Source organism: Poromitra crassiceps, assembly GCF_964638095.1.
Source record: "Poromitra crassiceps genome assembly, chromosome: 3".
NCBI lineage: Eukaryota > Metazoa > Chordata > Actinopteri > Beryciformes > Melamphaidae > Poromitra > Poromitra crassiceps.
In genome coordinates, this window is record NC_139625.1 from 58,473,095 (window position 1) to 58,491,925 (window position 18,831).

The 18,831-nt window shown below is 44.4% G+C and overlaps 1 protein-coding gene across 1 annotated transcript in view; it reads right to left on the reverse strand.

The window, feature by feature from the left end:
* The window catches only part of spega (striated muscle enriched protein kinase a), a gene marked incomplete at both ends in the record, with an annotated part of 91,054 nt that overhangs the window by 49,064 nt on the left and 23,159 nt on the right, over nt 1–18,831 (reverse strand). Inside the window, 9 exons of the mRNA XM_083633094.1 lie at nt 130–305; nt 944–1,032; nt 1,230–1,393; nt 5,260–5,442; nt 6,731–6,877; nt 8,547–9,037; nt 9,239–10,053; nt 11,406–11,596; nt 16,181–16,285. Of these exons, the coding sequence (XP_083489220.1) occupies nt 130–305; nt 944–1,032; nt 1,230–1,393; nt 5,260–5,442; nt 6,731–6,877; nt 8,547–9,037; nt 9,239–10,053; nt 11,406–11,596; nt 16,181–16,285 (2,361 nt within the window). The remainder of the gene's footprint in view (nt 1–129; nt 306–943; nt 1,033–1,229; nt 1,394–5,259; nt 5,443–6,730; nt 6,878–8,546; nt 9,038–9,238; nt 10,054–11,405; nt 11,597–16,180; nt 16,286–18,831) is intronic.

Below are 18,831 nucleotides of genomic sequence, written 5' to 3' on the forward strand. Positions count from 1 at the left end.
TGACTGTGCTTGAAGGCAATAACTGAAAGTTTCTCTCTCAGAAAAGGTCACAAAACCTTCACGTACCTTCATCCTTCAGCAACAGCCAGCCATTTCCCCCCCAGACAAGTTCAATTCCTCGTCACTCACCTCGGACCTCCAGTCTGCATTCGCTCTGCTTGCTTCCGTGCTCATTGACGATCCTGCAGACGTAAAGCCCGGCGTCAGACCTCTGGGCCGCGCTGATTCGCATCTCGCTGGTGCCGTCCTCCGTATCTGGAACGGTGAATCGCCCGGCCGTCTTCACCGTGAGTCTGTCCTTCAACCTGGATCGATATACAATGAAGTGGCTGTCACAACCGTTTACACTCAGGTGTCTACAGAGGGTGGCGCTGTGAGAGGGTAGAAGGTTGTGGGCTTTGACTTATGTAACGGCTTCAGACGCCTGTATGTTGTCAAAGAAAAAGCCTTCTTGAAAAGCATCTTACCAGTAAACCCTGGGTTTGGGCTAAAGCATCTTGCCAGTAAACCATGAGTTTGGGCTAAAGGATCTTACCAGTAAACCCTGGGTTTGGGCTAAAGCATCAGAAACAGAATCAGAATCACTTTTATTGCCACAGTATGCAAGTTACATACGAGGAATTTGTCTTAGTGTCTGTATGCAGTGTAGCGGTCATATCAATATATATGTTGTCAAAGAAAAAGCCTTCTTGAAAAGCATCTTACCAGTAAACCATGGGTTTGGGCTAAAGCATCTTACCAGTAAACCCTGGGTTTGGGCTAAAGCATCTTACCAGTAAACCATGAGTTTAGGCTAAAGCATCTTATCAGAAAACCCTGGGTTTGGGCTAAAGCATCTTACCAGTAAACCCTGGGTTTGGGCTAAAGCATCTTACCAGTAAACCCTGGGTTTGGGCTAAAGCATCTTACCAGTAAACCCTGGGTTTGGGCTAAAGCATCTTACCAGTAAACCCTGGGTTTGGGCTGCCCTCTCACTTTCGCTGAGATGACCACCTCTTGGCCCTCAATCACCCCTTGGTCACATGGTGCCACCTGGTAAAGAATCGCAGCATACACTACCAGTTAAAACACAAATCTTTCCTCATTTTTACTATTTAGAATAATAGTCAACTTGAACTCAAACTATGAAGTAAGTACAACAAACTTGTGACTGGTAGTGTACCAAAGTGTTTATCTAATACCTTGTGTAAGGCACTTTGAATTGTCTTGTCTCCTATACTGTACTGTACCTGAAACGAGGGAGGCTCTTTGAAGTGGACAGTTTTACTCGGGACAGACGAGTCTCCAAGCTCCATCGCCTCCTCCTGCGGGCTGAGGTACTCCTCGTCCGACTGGATGGGACTGCTGACTTCCCGGGACGAGGCTGGCGTCCCACACTGTGCGTGGGCTGGCTCTGGAGTGATATTGGACATAATTGAATAAGAACTGTAGAGCAGCTACTTCTTATTCATTTTTACTTCATGAAATTATTCATGAAAAATAATCTCCCCCATAAGTAATTTTTGATTTGCACACTTCTTCTTTTTCTTTTCTTTTTATCAAGTTTTTTCAGACCCCTCACTCTCACCAGCCACTTCTATTCACCTCACACACAAGGAGTTTCACAGTCAGGACGTAACGCGTGGGAGGATCATGCTATTCCCCCAGTTCCCCTCCCCACCGAACAGGCGCCCCGACCGATCAGAGGATGCACTGGTGCAGCGACCAGGACACATACCCTTAAACCGGCTTCCAACCCGTAGACATGGACAATTGTGCCTGTATGGACGCCCGACCAAGCCAGAGGTAACACGGTGGCTCAAACCTGCCATTCTCATGTCGGTAGGCAGGGAATTTACCGCTGCACTACCCGGACGCCTGTTAATTTGGGACAGTAAATCTCTAAGAAATATGTTTTAGCACGGCACCATGGCTTGTTAAACCTTTGGATGGGAACAATCTGTTAGAGCTTTGATCTTTATGTACTTGTGTCTCTCTAGATTAATATCTTTGCCAAGATGAGCAGTTGGCAACACAGTGCTGTGAGGATACGTGCACATGCACCCACACACACCCAGTCACACACACACACACACACACACACACACACACACACACACACACACACACACATCCATCCATACACGCACACACAGACACAGACAGACAGACACACACACAGACACACACAGACACACACAGACACACACACACACACACACACACACACACACACACACACACAGAGCTTAGGGACCTCTGAAGTGACCGTAACTGCACAGATAATGAATTAATCCCTAAATCCCTGACCCAATCATTGGCTTATTCCCATGGAGTTCCAGAGCAGACCAGAGCAGACGCTGTGTCTGGACTGCAGTCCTAAAGTCCAAATTAACTCACCGTTGGATAGAGAGGTACAAAGCACCGCCATTTCTCCTCTCTCTCTCTCTCTCTCACACACACACACACACACACACACATACACGCACGCCCGCCCGCCCGCACGCACGCACGCACGCACGCACGCACGCACGCACGCACGCACGCACGCACGCACGCACGCACGCACACACACACACACACACACACACACACACACACACACACACACACACAGTATCTGTGTCTCTTTCTCTTGCTTTCTGTCTCGGCTTAAAAACCTCAAAAAGCTCATATCTCTGGCAGAAGCAGATAACACTCTGACAATTGGCTGAAAACGATTACAATCTATGAATGGAACAGAATTAAAACTTTCCCTCATGTAAGAGAAGACAAAAGTAACACAATGAAAGCCATATTCAGATCATTTTCATGTGATCATATTAAACGTACAGGTAATTGTGTATAACATGATTGTGCCATATGAACCTTCTAGGACCCTTAGGGCCTACTGGCTGTCCCAAAAGTTAGAACAAAACACGGTGAAGCAGCGTTTTGCTATCATGCAACACAGACATGGAACCTCCCAGATGATATTACTGCAGACAAGCCCTGACTCTAACCACTTTGAAATCAAAGCTGTTTTACACTGCCTACTCTACCCTGGCATGGCTAAAAAATAATCTTTTCAGATTAGCTTTTAAATAACCTTCACTTTAACGGTTTCTGCAGGATCCCAACCGAGCTGACACAGAGCTGACATGGGGTTCACTCACAATGTGCATCTAAAAGTGGAAGTATTTGTTGTCTTCTTTTCTATTTCTATTTCACTTGATATGAAATGCACTAGCTTACTTTTTAGGTCTTATCTTTTGTAGCTCTTGTCTGTACTTTTGCACTTTTTAATTGTAAATCCTTTACATTTACTGTATTTTTATGACTGTAAAGCAGTTTGAATTGCTCCAGTGTATGAAGTGTGTTATACAAATAAAGCTGCCTTGCCTAAATACTGCTATTAAACTGACACTAGTAGGAAATGGAACAGTGTCATTTGCTGTAGGCTGCATGTGAAAGAAGTCATGGATGATCAACAACATATACATTAGCAGGGTCTAAACATCTATACGAATATATACATATATAAGAGCTGAGGTATAGCACTTAAAAGCTTAACTTCAAACACTCCCACCCCTCAAAAAAGACTGAAACTTCATGCCGAGTTATTTACTTTGAAGTGATATTCTCTTGAGGTGTTGTTACTCTGGCTTTAAAGGAACAAGAATAATACAGAATAACCTACCTAGATTCACATCTCTGAGCAGCGTCTGTGTACCGAGGGCTAACTCCCGGCCGAGAATATTTACGCAAACCTGCCAACTCTTACACAACGGCTGCATGGCTCTAAGCTAATCTCCCCCTCCAATCACAGCCTCTATTCTCTCTGTTGCTTTTCCCATCACTCTTATCCCATTTCTCTTCCACTCCTGCTACAGTGTATCCATCCTGAAACACAACGTGGACTATACATGGAGTGCCATTCAATTCATGTTTTGGTGCTCTTTCACACTACAAACCAAACAGACTCAAAAGAAGAAGATACTGAGAATACTGTTACATGTACACACACAAAATTAATGATCTTACTTTTGATGTTTTAAGCATGGATATTTTACGGTGTTAATCTACTTTACCATATCGATGTTTGAAATTCCTTGCAGCCTTTAAATGATCCTGCTCCCACTATGGCATACAGTGCCACATCATCTACACTGCTCTCAACCAGCTCAAATGACTCACATCATCTCCCACCACATTTTGACAACTTCTCCAAAGCCCTGCAGCGTGCACTCTACTGAGATGGAGAAGAAGAAGAAAAAAACACACACAAGCTCCATGATTGCAGCAGTAATCTCACACTGGGACATAAAGCAGATGCAATTACCAGCGAGAACAAGGGGGCGTCTAAAAATATACTCCTCGCCAGTTAGATTCCACTGGCCTAATATGGCAAGGCTAGCCTAGTGCTGCAGCTGAGCTACGCCAGGGAGCGCTCACATTGTTGACAAAATTGGGGAAGTGCACACCGACAGGGACATCACACACACACACACACACACACACACACACACACACACACACACACACACACACACACACACACACACACACACACACACACACACACACACACACACACACACACACACACACACACAGTGTATAATAGAATTGTTCTTCCACTAGGAATAATATTCATTTTGTTTACCCTCTAATTTCGAATGCCACGCCTGCCTTTAAGACTCAGGGGAGCTTAGTGTGACGGGGCGAGTCTGTGTTTTTGAGTCTGCACCAAGGGGAGCAGAGTGCCTTTAAGAATTAATGGGTCGCCATGGCAACTATCACTGCAAGGCGCCCCGGTCGGGATGCATGAGCTCCAGCAGACCTTTGTAGTCATTAAGACAGAATGTCAAGCCGAGGAGGGCTGGCGCTGGATTAAAGCAAGTCTGTGTGTTTGTGTTTGTGCACGTGTGTGTGTGTGTGTGTGTGCACGTGTGTGTGTGTGTGTGTGTGTGTGTTTGTGCACGTGTGTGTGTGTGTGTGCACGTGTGTGTGTGTGTGTGTGCACGTGTGTGTGCGTGTGTGTGTGTGTGTGTGTGTGTGTGTGCGCGTGTGTGTGAGAGAGAGAGTCAACACTAGCGTATTTCAAAGAGAGCGTAAAGCCCATGTGCCTCATTTTGGCCTTGACACCTCCATCTATAATGTTAAGTGTTCCCTGCACTTCCCTGCCTACATGTGACATATGTCGCTGTTCTGTTGGGCTCTTCTGTGAGGGCAACCCCCCGGGTGCCATGTATCTGTTTGACAGCATGTGGGCTATCTGCCTCTCCGACCCCCTCTCACCTGATTGGATATAGAGCGTGGCGCCGCAGGAGGCTCTGCCCGCCGTGTTGACAGCCGTGACGCAATACGAGCCCGCGTTGTTCGGCCTCATCTGCTTTATCAGTAGGCTGTGTTTGTCCCCCTCAGCCTGAAGCACGTGGAACGCGTCGCTCTGTATCTCCGCTTTCCCCTTCCTCCATGTCACTGATAACAGGTGAGAGCGATGGGCACAGGGAAACATAACAGGTGAGATAACAGGTGAGAGCGATGGATGCAGGGAAACATAACAGGTGAGATAACAGGTGAGAGCGATGGGTGCAGGGAAACATAACAGGTGAGATAACAGGTGAGAGCGATGGGCACAGGGAAACATAACAGGTGAGATAACAGGTGAGAGCGATGGGTGCAGGGAAACATAACAGGTGAGATAACAGGTGAGAGCGATGGGCGCAGGGAAACATAACAGGTGAGATAACAGGTGAGAGCGATGGGCACAGGGAAACACGTTAAGCATTCATGAGGCAGTACACACAGACTCCCTACATTAAAATCTAAAACACTTTATTTGGACAGTCTACAGAATATAACATTTCAACGGCTTATTAGGTGACATTCAACAATGCAATCGTTTATCAGGTGTGCAACAGATTATCAATAGAGTCAAAGTCTCACCATTGCAAGATTTCCCATGAGGCCTGAGGAAGTGAATTCCCCATTCATTTTTCCATTGACTTTTTGTAAAAATCCTTATAAAAAGTGTGTGTGTGTGTGTGTGTGGTCTGAGTGAAATGTTCTTGGGTCTCTTGTGATTCTGAATATAGCTGCATCGCTGGGTTTGTCCAAGTAAAACTCTTTTTTCTTTTTTAAGATTATTTTTTGGGCATTTTGCCTTTATTGATAGGACAGTAGGCAGACAGGGGGGGGGGGGGGGGGAGAGAGAGGGGGTGACATGCAGTGAAGGACGACGGGTCGAATTCGAACCCGGGGCGGCTGCGTGAAGGACTAAGCCTTAGTGGTGCGCGTTCTACCAGGTGAGCCACCAGGACGCCCGGAGCAAAACTCTTTTTGTAAGGATTTGACAAAACGCCTATGGGAAAATGAATGGGGAATGAAATCCCTTAGGTTAGGCCACGTGACATGACAAAAGAGGGCGTGACTTTGGCACTCTACAGTATTATGTGACAAGTCATGAACATCCCTAAATATGACACTAGGTGCAGGTGTGTGTAATGAGAAGCAAACAGAATCTATTTGTTGAATCTTAACTAATATGCTGTTAAAACAACATCTACAGACAAAGCCAAAGGGTTGAATTGTTGAATGTCAACGAATAAGAAGTTGAAATGTTACAAATACTCTCTGTAGACTCTCTGTAGGCAGACTATCCAAATAAAGTGTTACCAAAATCTCTCACAGAAAAACACCACATTCCCCCATTGACCAAGAATGTATAATGATGTTAAAGGCCCATAGCCCATATCCTGAGCAGTACCTGTAGGGGGCGGGCTGCCGGTGATGATGCATTTCAGAGTGACCTGGAAGCCACTCTGCGCTGTGGTGTCCACCAGCAGCCTCTCAAAGCGCGGGGCCTCAGCTGGCTCCTCGCCAGCAGACATGTAGGAGTCGTCAGAAGAACCCCCTGGAAATGGCAAGTTCATATTTAACTGCTGATACTGTTCATATTTAACTGCTGATGCTCTATTTCCTGTTTATATTTAAATGCCGATGCTCTATTTCCTGTTTATATTTAAATGCCGATGCTCTATTTCCTGTTTATATTTAAATGCCGATGCTCTATTTCCTGTTCATATTTAACTGTCGATGCTCTATTTCCTGTTCATATTTAACTGCCGATACTGTTCATATTTAACTGTCGATGCTCTATTTCCTGTTCATATTTAACTGCCGATACTGTTCATATTTAACTGTCGATGCTCTATTTCCTGTTCATATTTAACTGCCGATACTGTTCATATTTAACTGCCGATGCTCTATTTCCTGTTCATATTTAACTGCCGATACTGTTCATATTTAACTGTCGATGCTCTATTTCCTGTTCATATTTAACTGCAATACTGTTCATATTTAACTGTCGATGCTCTATTTCCTGTTCATATTTAACTGCGATACTGTTCATATTTAACTGTCGATGCTCTATTTCCTGTTCATATTTAACTGCCGATACTGTTCATATTTAACTGTCGATGCTCTAATTCCTGTTCATATTTAACTGCCGATACTGTTCATATTTAACTGTCGATGCTCTATTTCCTGTTCATATTTAACTGCCGATACTGTCCATATTTAACTGTCGATGCTCTATTTCCTGTTCATATTTAACTGCCGATACTGTTCATATTTAACTGCCGATGCTCTATTTCCTGTTCATATTTAACTGCGATACTGTTCATATTTAACTGCCGATGCTCTATTTCCTGTTCATATTTAACTGCGATACTGTTCATATTTAACTGTCGATGCTCTATTTCCTGTTCATATTTAACTGCCGATACTGTTCATATTTAACTGTCGATGCTCTATTTCCTGTTCATATTTAACTGCCGATACTGTTCATATTTAACTGCCGATGCTCTATTTCCTGTTCATATTTAACTGCGATACTGTTCATATTTAACTGCCGATGCTCTATTTCCTGTTCATATTTAACTGCGATACTGTTCATATTTAACTGCCGATGCTCTATTTCCTGTTCATATTTAACTGCCGATACTGTTCATATTTAACTGCCGATGCTCTATTTCCTGTTCATATTTAACTGCCGATACTGTTCATATTTAACTGTTGATGCTCTATTTCCTGTTCATATTTAACTGCCGATACTGTTCATATTTAACTGTCGATACCCTATTTCCTGCTTTCAGGAATGGGGCAGGCTCCAAAAGAAGTCATAGGCTGGTTTCTGTTTTCCGTCTTTTTTCTATCAATTACACTTGGATGCAGATTGTATCCCATTGCGATTTATCTACATTATTACATTTAATTTAGTGCGTCTTCAGCAGCCGGACAGAAATCCAATTGTCCAACCCCCTGTGCTTTCTCTCGCAATATGCAAAGTGCTCTTCCTGTCTGTCCACATTGACAGTAAAGTTTACTGTCAATGTGGACAGACAGATGTTTACTGTGTAAACAACATCTGGTTTTTCATTATTGTTATTTAGGTGAGTATAGCTAATATTAGAGCCAAATTATTACTTTGCATTATTTGAGAAAGTGCTGTCATGGGTGAGGTTTCGGAAGGATCTCTAAACAATTGCTTATCAATAAAGGTAATCTCATCTATCCCATACCTTCCTCTGGAGACGTAGGTCGACCCGAACGCCCTTTCTTCTCTTTGCGACTCCCCCTCTCCTTCCTGCTAGTCTTGTTTCTGCTGCTCCGCTCTCCAACACACTCTGTCTCCATGGGTTCATCCTCCACCAGGATAGTGGGGATGGTCACTTTCAAGGCCGGAGAGGTCCGCCCTGCGTCTGCCTTCCTCCGCTTCAGAAGAGGGCTGATAGAAGGGGTGGGCGAAGGGGTGAGCCGGGGGGGCTTGGAGGGGTACGGGGACCCCGGCTCCCTGACGGCGACTGGGGAGACCCTCTTCCCAGACGGGCTGGGTGTTCTGTGGTCTGTCTTGTTGTTGTCTATCTTGGTGGTGGCCCTCTTTGAATCCTTCTCATGTTGAGGCTGCCCCAGGTCTCTGGAGGGGGATGACGGTTTTGGGGATGCGACAACAAGTGTGTCCTTGTCAGCCGTGAGGGAGGGCTTTGCTGCTGGTGCGCTCTGGAGGGTTTCCCTGTATGCAAATAAAATAAATTGTTACATAATACTAACAAATATTAATAGAAATTGCATTTGAACTGGTATTACTCTATGTTAAAATATATATGTTTGCATATTGTGTTGACACAACACTAAAATTAAATTAAAATACACACACACAAAAACGACAAATTTGTCCAAACACACACATTCATCGGTAAAGATAATCTCCAACCTGGTTGGGCTTTTCCTTGTGACTGCTGGCAATGGTTGCCCTGGTAACTGGTGAACCAGTGCTGTCTCCATGGTAACAGAGACTTTCCCAATGCACTGTGGTGACGAGCTCTCCACTGGTTTCTCCTGCTCATGTCTTTGATCCCCCAGACCTTTGCCTTGGGACTGTGGAGACATTTGCAGCACACCATCACCTTCTCTCCTCCCCTCCTTCCTTTCCTCCAGGGCCTCCAGCTTTTTAACCACTTGGGGAGGAATGGGCTCTAGCTTGCCCGGGTTCAGCCTCTCTTTCTGCGGCAGCTGCTCGGTGGAGTACGCCTTCTTCAAGTTGGGTTTCCCCACCAGCTTCTTGATCCTCTGGAGCTCCTCGGTGAACTTGCTCTGGAAGCTCTGCACCCTCTGAGAGTAGCTGGTCTTGTCCTCTAAAGAGGAGGCCCGCTGTTTGAACGCCGCTCGCCTGTGGGCAGCGTCCTGGAGCATTCGTCCCTCCTCCTTGCTGGGACCCGCCATCTTCCGACCGCTGTCATCAGAATCCGCAACTCCGGCCAGAGAGCGGCCAGATGCAGACCCCCCTCCTCCTGGCGAATCCACGCTCCCCCTTCGCTCCTCAAAAGCCCGGACCTTGTCAAAAATCTTTGGTCCTGCACGAGCCAGTTTGGGTGTCATGACACCACAGGGAAGATTGGTGCTAGATGCCTGGTCTACCTGAGGGGATTGGGTATGAAGGTCTGAAGGTTTGCTTTTGGCCACTGCCCCTTCCACGCATTGGTCTTGAGTTGCTGTATTGGTACTGTTTCTGTGTGAAATGGGAGATGGCTGATCGGACAAGGAAGAAACGGGATCACTTTGTTGGGGAGGAGAAGATGAGGGTGCATGGGGGTGCCCATGTGATTCATCAGCAGTTTGAATCCTAGACAGGAGTGGGGATCGAGGGGAAACGGAGCATTAGGTGTTTAGTATAGAGCGCTATAGTGCAGCTGTCGGAGGCTTCGGAGCAATAAGGGTGAATGTTCATTTGTGTGTCTTTGACTTTTTGTTTCACTTTCACTTCTTGATTTCATATTCACCCGTGAGTGTTTGTTTTGAGTGTGTGTGTTTCGTCTGTGTTCTTTGTATCTCACTTTTTCAGAGAGAGAGACACATCAATGTGAAATGGAATGGCAGACAAAAATAAGAGAGAAATAAATGTTGCCTACTGTGCATGTAAGATTTCTTACAAGGACTTAATCACTGTGGTGAAGTGGAAGTAACTCAGAGTCGGTAGTAATATTAATGATCAATTGTAGGCATGTTGTGGTGACAAAAGGAAAGGAAATGCATTCTAATGTAATTACATTTCTCATGATCTAACATGAGTTTGTACAAGGTGCCAGAAAAAGGACCCCTGGTTCAACTCCAAATACAAAAACATGCCTAAAAAGAACCTGTGAAATACATAATTATTCCATAATTCAAAAGAACTGTGAGACAATGCATGCTAATATTAGCTTGGATCAAAGCCAGAAACCTATGCATGCCACAGCACACCTCTGATGACGTGGTGTTAATCCAAAAGTGAGGGGTTGCTCTAGAAAACATGCAACGGGTAAAAAGTGTAATCACAGTTTTCAGAAGTGGTGAATATTATATATTAGCCGTGTGTACCACAGATTGTCCTTTATAATGGCTATAGGAAATAATAAGTCAAGTAAGAATGAGATTCAAATCACACTCAATAAAAAGTGCAATAAAAAGTGCAATAAAAAAACATGGAGTCAAAGGAAAGTGTAACGTCAAAATCAAAATGGACAGTAACGATATACAAACACTGTATGAAAAAGCTTGAGTGTATGAAATAAGAGTAAAAAATAGTAAACATATCAAAATTGGTATGGAGTACACGTTTTGTGAGTTGGGTCTATGGAGGATGTAATGTCTTATGCCTATGTGTCAGTTTTCTTTGCCAATTGGGTTTTGTGGCCAGTCTTTTCATTTTTACCCCCAGTGTAATCCTCAAAAAAAAAAGCCATTTGCTATAACGGCATAGAAAATGTTCTCCCTCGGTAGAGGCTGAACATGCTCCCATAGTAGTCGCTGCCTACAGATACACTTTCCTCTGACCCCTGAACGGGCCGGGCCAGGTTAGCGTGAGACGCCCGGATCAGCGGTTCCACACCCAGATGACGGACAGGGGGGCCCCCCTCGGCGGGACCCCCACCGAGGGCTTGCCTGGCGGGGTTTGAGGGGTCCAGGTGGGACCCTGGAGGACGCGAGCCCAGAGCTCTTAGCTCTCGCTCCACCACCGGGTCGTAGCCACCGGGGAGGGTGGCCCTCCGGTCTGAGCCATCCGGGTTAAAGTCCGTCAACCTCCCTCCTTCGCCTGGAGAGATAGTGAGAGAAAGAATTAACGTGAATATCTGTTTTACAGTATGTTACATAATCAGATATGCATTTGTTCATAGTTTGTTATAATCATTTTGTTTGCTTATGATTATTGAAGCAGCATTAGGATCTCAGGCTGGCAAACTCAGCATCCTCTCTTAAATCTCTTCTTAAAACTCACTTTTATCATACAGCTTTTTCTTAATTGATGATATTTGTTGTAACTTTTAAATTATTTTATCTTGTTTATCTTAACTTTTGAATTTTATTTACTTGTATTATCTGTTTTTACTGTAAAGCACTTTGCAACTTGTTTTGAAAGGTGCTATATAAATAAAGTTATTATTATCTTTATTATTATTATTAGTTCATGCAGAACACAGAAGTGATCATAGGCCTACGCCCCAGCTGTAATCAGCTGACAGCCTGCTGATTGGATCAGCATTTCTAATCATTCACCAATCACATCCATTCTCACGAGGCGGTCCATTTAAATATAGCTCCCTTCTACACTGATCCTTGCTACACGAATGCTGCTGCACACATCGATGCTGCTGGCAAAACTTTGCCTCCACCTTTCTAATTCAGATTCTTAACATGGCTCAAAGGTTAAACATGTATTCAATGTCTTTCATTAGGCTCACTCTTGTATACCCATGGGGGGTTCTGCATTGCGCTCCCAGGCTCCCAGTTTAGTTTAGCATGCCGCTTGACTAATCCAGGGAGTATTTTCTGTAAAGAGTGGAACCATCAGCACCAAACATAACTGTATTTCCATTTTTTTTTGCAATAAATCGGTATGATTTGTTCCTGACTAAATTGTTTTTTGCCTCCATTGTGGCAAGAGTGAGTGAGACTGACAGACAGACAGACAGACAGAGGGAGAGAAAGAGACAAACAGAAAGACAGGGAGACAGAGGGAGAGCGAGAGAGAGACAGACAGAAGAGGCTTGATTATTATTGGGTATAATCTTGTAAATTCCTCGACGACACAGATTCCATTGGCCTGGCGACAAAAGCTGATGTGAATTTGAGTTAGACAGACAGAGACAAACAGACAGACAAAGAAACAAAGACACAAGAAGAGAAGAAGAGAGGGAAAGTGAGGGTATTTACAGGAAGCCAAGCTGGAGGGAGAGGATACAGACGTACAAAGGAGGAGGAACATGAAGGAAGTATAGACGTAATCGAAAAACAAGCAAACAGTAAACATGTTGTCTCCCACCAGTGATGTAGTTCGGGGGGGGAAGCTTGTCAGACAGAAGTGGGAGTGGCCTGTATGGATAGATGCGACTTGGCCCAAGGAATCCAGCAATCAAGGAATTGTGTTCCTATAATCTACATTCACTGCATTATGGCCTTTTACAATTACATTTTTGAATTTAACATTCATTCCCCCCCCCCTTTTTTTTTATTATATTTTGGGGCAATTTGCCTTTATTAGATAGGCCAGTAGGCAGACATGAAAGGTGGGGAGAGAGAGGGGATGACATGCGGCAAAGGAGCAGGGGTCGGGCACGCGAAGGACTAAGCCTTTATGGTACGCGCTCTACCAGGTGAGCTATAGTGCCCGCTATAGTGTCCCTTATAGGCGAAATGACACAATTTATCTTTATTCATAGTAGCTCAGAGTACATACCTGCACACGTATTATTAAGTTTGGTTACCACATAGGACAATGCGTTCCTGAGTTAAGGCAATTTTTGTGAAATAGACCCAACCCATTAATTTGGAAGTCAATTATATTAAAACAGTGTGGACTATCAAAAAACTGCTATAGGACTTTTGTGCAGGACAGTCCACACACGCTGTGTGTCATGGTTTGGTGAAGATTGGACAAAATTTGTATGAGTAGCAGCGAAAAAACAATTTTGCACAAAATTCTAAATGGAGGAAAATATTGTAGACAGAAATGGGCGGGGCCTATACAGATGGATGCAAAATGAACCAAGGAATCCAGGGAAAGTGGAAAATTTCGATTGTGGCCCATATGGTTCAGAGGTTATAGGCAAAAACTTAAAGTTGCTATAGCGCCACCATTTGGTCAACATGGGGTCTGGCCTTGCCTGAGTAGTGGGGGGCCATAGGAACCCACCTGCCAAATGTGGTTTCTCTGGGAGTAACGGTTTACGGATGGATGGAGACCAATGCATCCCCCCCTTTGGTCTCTGACCGGTGGGGGACGATAAAAACCCAAAGCTGCTGAGATGAATAAAGAGTAGATTGATTGGTTGAGAGCAGGAAATGAGGGGAAAAGGCATAGGGGGGATCTTTGTGTGCTGAGAGAGATCCTCCCCCCATCGCAAATCAAGTAATGACTGACATTTTAGTGATGAGCAACAGAGACAGGAACGCTTTGGCAGCGAAAAGGCAGAGCAGTCAGCATCTTCTGTTAACGATGTAAGCCTTGAAACAGGGACGCAGGCGAGGAGAGAAGACGGCAAACTCCTACTGCAATCACAAATGGTACTGACTCAGCGCCGTGGTCAGAAAGCAAACCATATCAGGTTAAAAAGGAAAACACAACAAAATGGGGAATCTTCTCTAGGGGCCACGGAGGAAAATATTCCACCCTTCAAGACCTTGACATATTGAGCTTTAAACTTCTCTTTCTATTTCTCAGCGCGGCTCCGTTTGGCAGCTGCTTTAGTTTCTGCTTGAAGGCATGGTAGAAGAGCCAGATGTGGCGGGGGGGGAAACTTGGCTTCTAGCGATGTGTCTTTGAAGCTAATGGAGAGGAGGAGATGTTCACATGCACACCCGCTCGTTTCAAACAGCATGTCTGCATCTATGTCCACTGGAGTTCATCAAGATTTCAAGTCCTTCTGCAGCGTGGCGTCTGCCAAACACGGACCATCGGGGAAGAGAACGTTTAGGGAGAAAGTTTTGGAGAAAGTTTCGTTTAGAGTCGCTTTGGTATGCAAGTGAGGCGACCAGCGAGTTCATGAAGAGAACAAAATGAATGGCTGTATCACCGCACCCCTCCCTCATTTGATATTCTCTTTCTACTCCCCAACCCCCCCGCTTGTCTCTGGGGGGAAGTGATGACGGCACAGTCGGCCTGCCAACACAAAACCATAGAAAGTTCAAACACTTTCCGTACAAGCGAGGGAAGAATAGGAAATTGATTTGTGCTAGAAGAGGAGGCCGTCAATATTTGGGATCTATATTCAGACTTCCCGTTGGCCTGGTTAGTGATGGTTGGTAAGGCCATGCAAGTTTGGTTTCACCAATGCACAGATTGAGCAGATCATTAGATGCCCCTTTTCAAATCCTTTTCACTCATACAATACTGACAAGAAAGTGCTCATTAAGTTGTTATTGGCCAATGCCTACTGTAGCACTTATTGAGGCCCCAAGGAAAAATAAATCCTTTACATCTTAGCCATTCAAGAGTGACTTGAGTGGACCAAGCTTAAATTCTTGTCCTCCTTTTTGTAAGGATTGTGAGGATTATAAATTATAGTCTTAACAATCTTAATAATAAATAAATACAAATATACAATGTAAAAATGTGCTATTAACATTATGCTGTAAAAAGCGGTGAAAATAACAGTTTTGAGCGTTTATGTAGATCAACTTAGACTCCATCCTCCAGTTTACTTGATAAGGCCTCAGGACACAAATTCCAGGAAACCCATAAACAATAAGATATTGAATTTAGCTCTAGCCTTACTGATCACCATAATAGAGCTCCAATTAAACTCCATATATATTTCCTAATCTAATCTAATTAAAGAGCATAGTGCATATTGCAACATATTTGGTGCAATTAGCCTAAATTCTCAGTAAGAAAGCCTTTCTGTTTGCTAGGCTGTGTGCTCCCAGCGGAGATTCAGGCCTGAGACAGGTTGGCCATGGAAAGTGGGTCAGTGTGTCACACTGTTCATCACACCGTGAGGGATTAATGCATTCTGCCATATCATATTTCATCCAACTCACATCTTGGGGGCCACGCTGATCAAGATAAAATAAAGAAAATCCAACAACAGCGTTCAAACGTCATTTTGCAGCAGTGTCTTTTTGGCAACACCGCTTGGTGCTGCAGCAAATCATATGGAGTTATAACCAGTGTTGGGAGTAACTAATTATTAAGTAACACATTACTGTATTTCCACTACACTACTTTTTGCAGGAACTAGTAATCTAACTACTTACTTTTTGAGAGAAGTAACTAGTAACTGTAACTCATTACTTTTTTCAGTATCTTTCCCAACATTGGTTATAACCTAGGCTTAAAGGGCTACTGAATATTAGAATGCAGCATTTCAGACTTCAGGGTAATTGCCAGTGGTCAATAGACACTCAAAGCAATGCTGGATGTTGATACATACAGTAGTAGAGTACTAGTTAATGAAAATATAGCACACAAAGTGAAACAACCCTTTGTACTACCAGTCCAAATGTTTGGACAAGCCTACCTGAATGTACCGTTTTTCATTATCTAAAAGCCCTTTTGATCAATGCTTGAAATTGGTTTCTTAAATAGTATAAATAAAAAATGAAATGTGGTGTGTCCACTGTCCAAACTTATGACTGGTTGTATAAATCACTGACTGTGCCTAGAATTGGGATGAAATACCTGCAGGCGCTCTCCGGCCAGCCTTGTCTTGGTGCCTCCCGGTGCCTTCCTTGGTTTCCATTGGTACTTGAGGTTCTGTGGCCTCATCCTCTGTGGTCTCAGAGTCTGGAGCGAGGAAGAGGAGGCACAGGAGAGAGGGGTGAGACAGAGGAGAAGGATGGCAATTCAGAAAGCAAAAGAGGGGTGGGGGTGGAGGGGGGTTTCGGGACAAGGATGAGAAGAGGAGGCAGAAAACGACAACCGAGTCATGCTGAATCACTCGGTTGTCATTTGCTGCCTCCTCTCCTATGACGAATAAAGACATGTCACATTTTCTTAGAGGTAGACAAGTTGACGGGTCCTTGAAAAGGGCCTCAGAGAGTCCCCACGAGTGAGATAAATGGGTTGAAGCTCAACCGTGACGCAAAGCTTGCCAGCTGTGGCTTAGAAAGATACATGGCCTGTTAGGGGGTGGTGGGGGGGGGGGGGGGGGGGTGTTCATGGGTATTTACGTCAATGCTCTTCCCTCTGGTCTATGTCAGTTTGACTTTGGTGACAGTGAGGGTGAGCTGACCAATTTGGTCAAATCTGATGGGTCAAAATGATTTAAAAGGCTTTTTCTTTGATAAACAAGTGACTATTCCCCCCATTTTCCTCCCAATTGTACAATGGTCAATTTCCCCTGCCTAAGTGGTCCCGGTCGTAGCTCCACCCCCTCTGCTGATCTGGGGAGGGTGTACTCTCACATGCCTGCTCTGATAGATGTGCAGTCGCAAGCCACTTTCTTTTCACCTGACAGCGAGGCGTTTCACCGGCAGGACGTAGCGGGGAGGATCACACTACTCCCCCAGTTCCCCTCCCTGCAGGCGCCCTGACCGACCAGAGGAGGCACTAGTGCAGCGACCAGCACACATACCCTTACTCCGGCTTCCCACCCGCAGACATGGCCAATTGTGTCTGTAGGGTCGCCCGACCAAGCCATCGGGAAACAACAGGGGCTCTAACCTGAGGCCCTCATGTTGGTATAGGCGATGGTATAGACCGCTACACCTCCTGGGCGCCCACAAGTGACTAACTATTGATTAGATGTTGTGCTATTCAAGCCAACAATGACAAGACTCTTTGCATGAATTCCTTTCAGGCTGGTAAGGTTAATCTAGTCCTTCTGGATGAGTTCGCTACCGAATACTGGCTCTAAAAACATTAGTCCTACCCATTTGAAATGCCATCCATTTCTTTCTCCTTCAAAAACGATCAGTTACACCCATTTGAAACCTCTCAACCAAAATATACACCATATTTGAAATACAAGGAATGTTTAACACAACCCCTACCTAATATTCAAAGATTTCACATTACACCAGTTATGGTTGTGTTCTTTCGAAAAGATTGAGATTTTCACATGATTTCTCCAAAATTATGGCCAAACCCTACTTTCATACTGAATTTAATTTCCTTTCATTTCACTGTATATGAGTGGAAGAGAGGTCACTATTGGAAAACCTTTTCACAGGATCAGTGGGAGTGTAACAAAGCAAAGTGACATTTCTGCGTAGCCGTGTAGAAAGTGTCGGCCTTTTAGAAGATGACACAGTGTGAAAAATGAGAGATGGTGTTCGAGGGACCCGAAACACGACCACAAAAATGTAATCTACAAAAAGAAGGACAGAGACAACCTTCATTTCACCCCGGTCTTGAATTTATAATAAATATTCAAGAGTGGGGTGAAGTGATAAATGTGCGGGTGTGGTATTGCCAAATCAATCACTAAACACTCATTGTTTGTTCGGTTTTGATTAAATTAATTCCTTGTGGAAGCGAGATATTAAAGGCAAGAAGATGGAATGAGGGGAAATGGCAGCCCAGTCGCCAGAATAAAATGTCAGCATTATAAAGTACGTTTCTGGAATCCAGTAGAATATGAATATTCCTGAACCAAAACACGTTGAATATCACATTTCTAGATACGTGAATATTAACGTTATACACGTCATAGAGTGAATGGGTGGGATTGGCGGGCCTGTCGCTTCCTTGTCTTGGAAATGAGAGATGGAATGTTCGACTCCTGAGGTATACGTTGTTTTTACTTTCGGTTTTAACCCCAACTAAAACCATACGCCTAACCTTAACCAAGTTGCTTTAGTTGCCTAACCTTAACCAAGTTGCTTTAGTTGCCTAATCTTAACCAAGTTGCTTTAGTTGCCTAAACCTAACCAAGTTGTCTAGTTGGAAAGGCAGCGACGTTTTCCAATTAACCACCGATTTGTTCCAAATTTACGTAGAGATTGTAGACGTAAAATGTTACGTTTTCCTCATTTTGTTTCAAATTTACATTGATATTGTACATATCCCTGGTTTTCAGACACGTAAAATGCCAACATTTTATTCTGGCGTTTGGGTTGGAAATGGAATAAGGGAAACAGGCACAAAGAACACGGATGGCGTGAGCAGCCCGAGTCTGAGCTCCAGGTAAGATCACAAACCGTCAGCAGGCTGAGCAGATGAACGGAGGTACAGAAGAAAGCAAAGACAGAGGAGAGGATGAAGCAAGACAAGACGGGCAGGTTTACCATAGCTTTGCTTTCGGCAGGAGCGGAAAACTTCGCTTCCATAGTGGCAGCAAGAGAGGGCAGACGGGAGAGCACCGTTACTATGGAAACCAGCATCTCTCT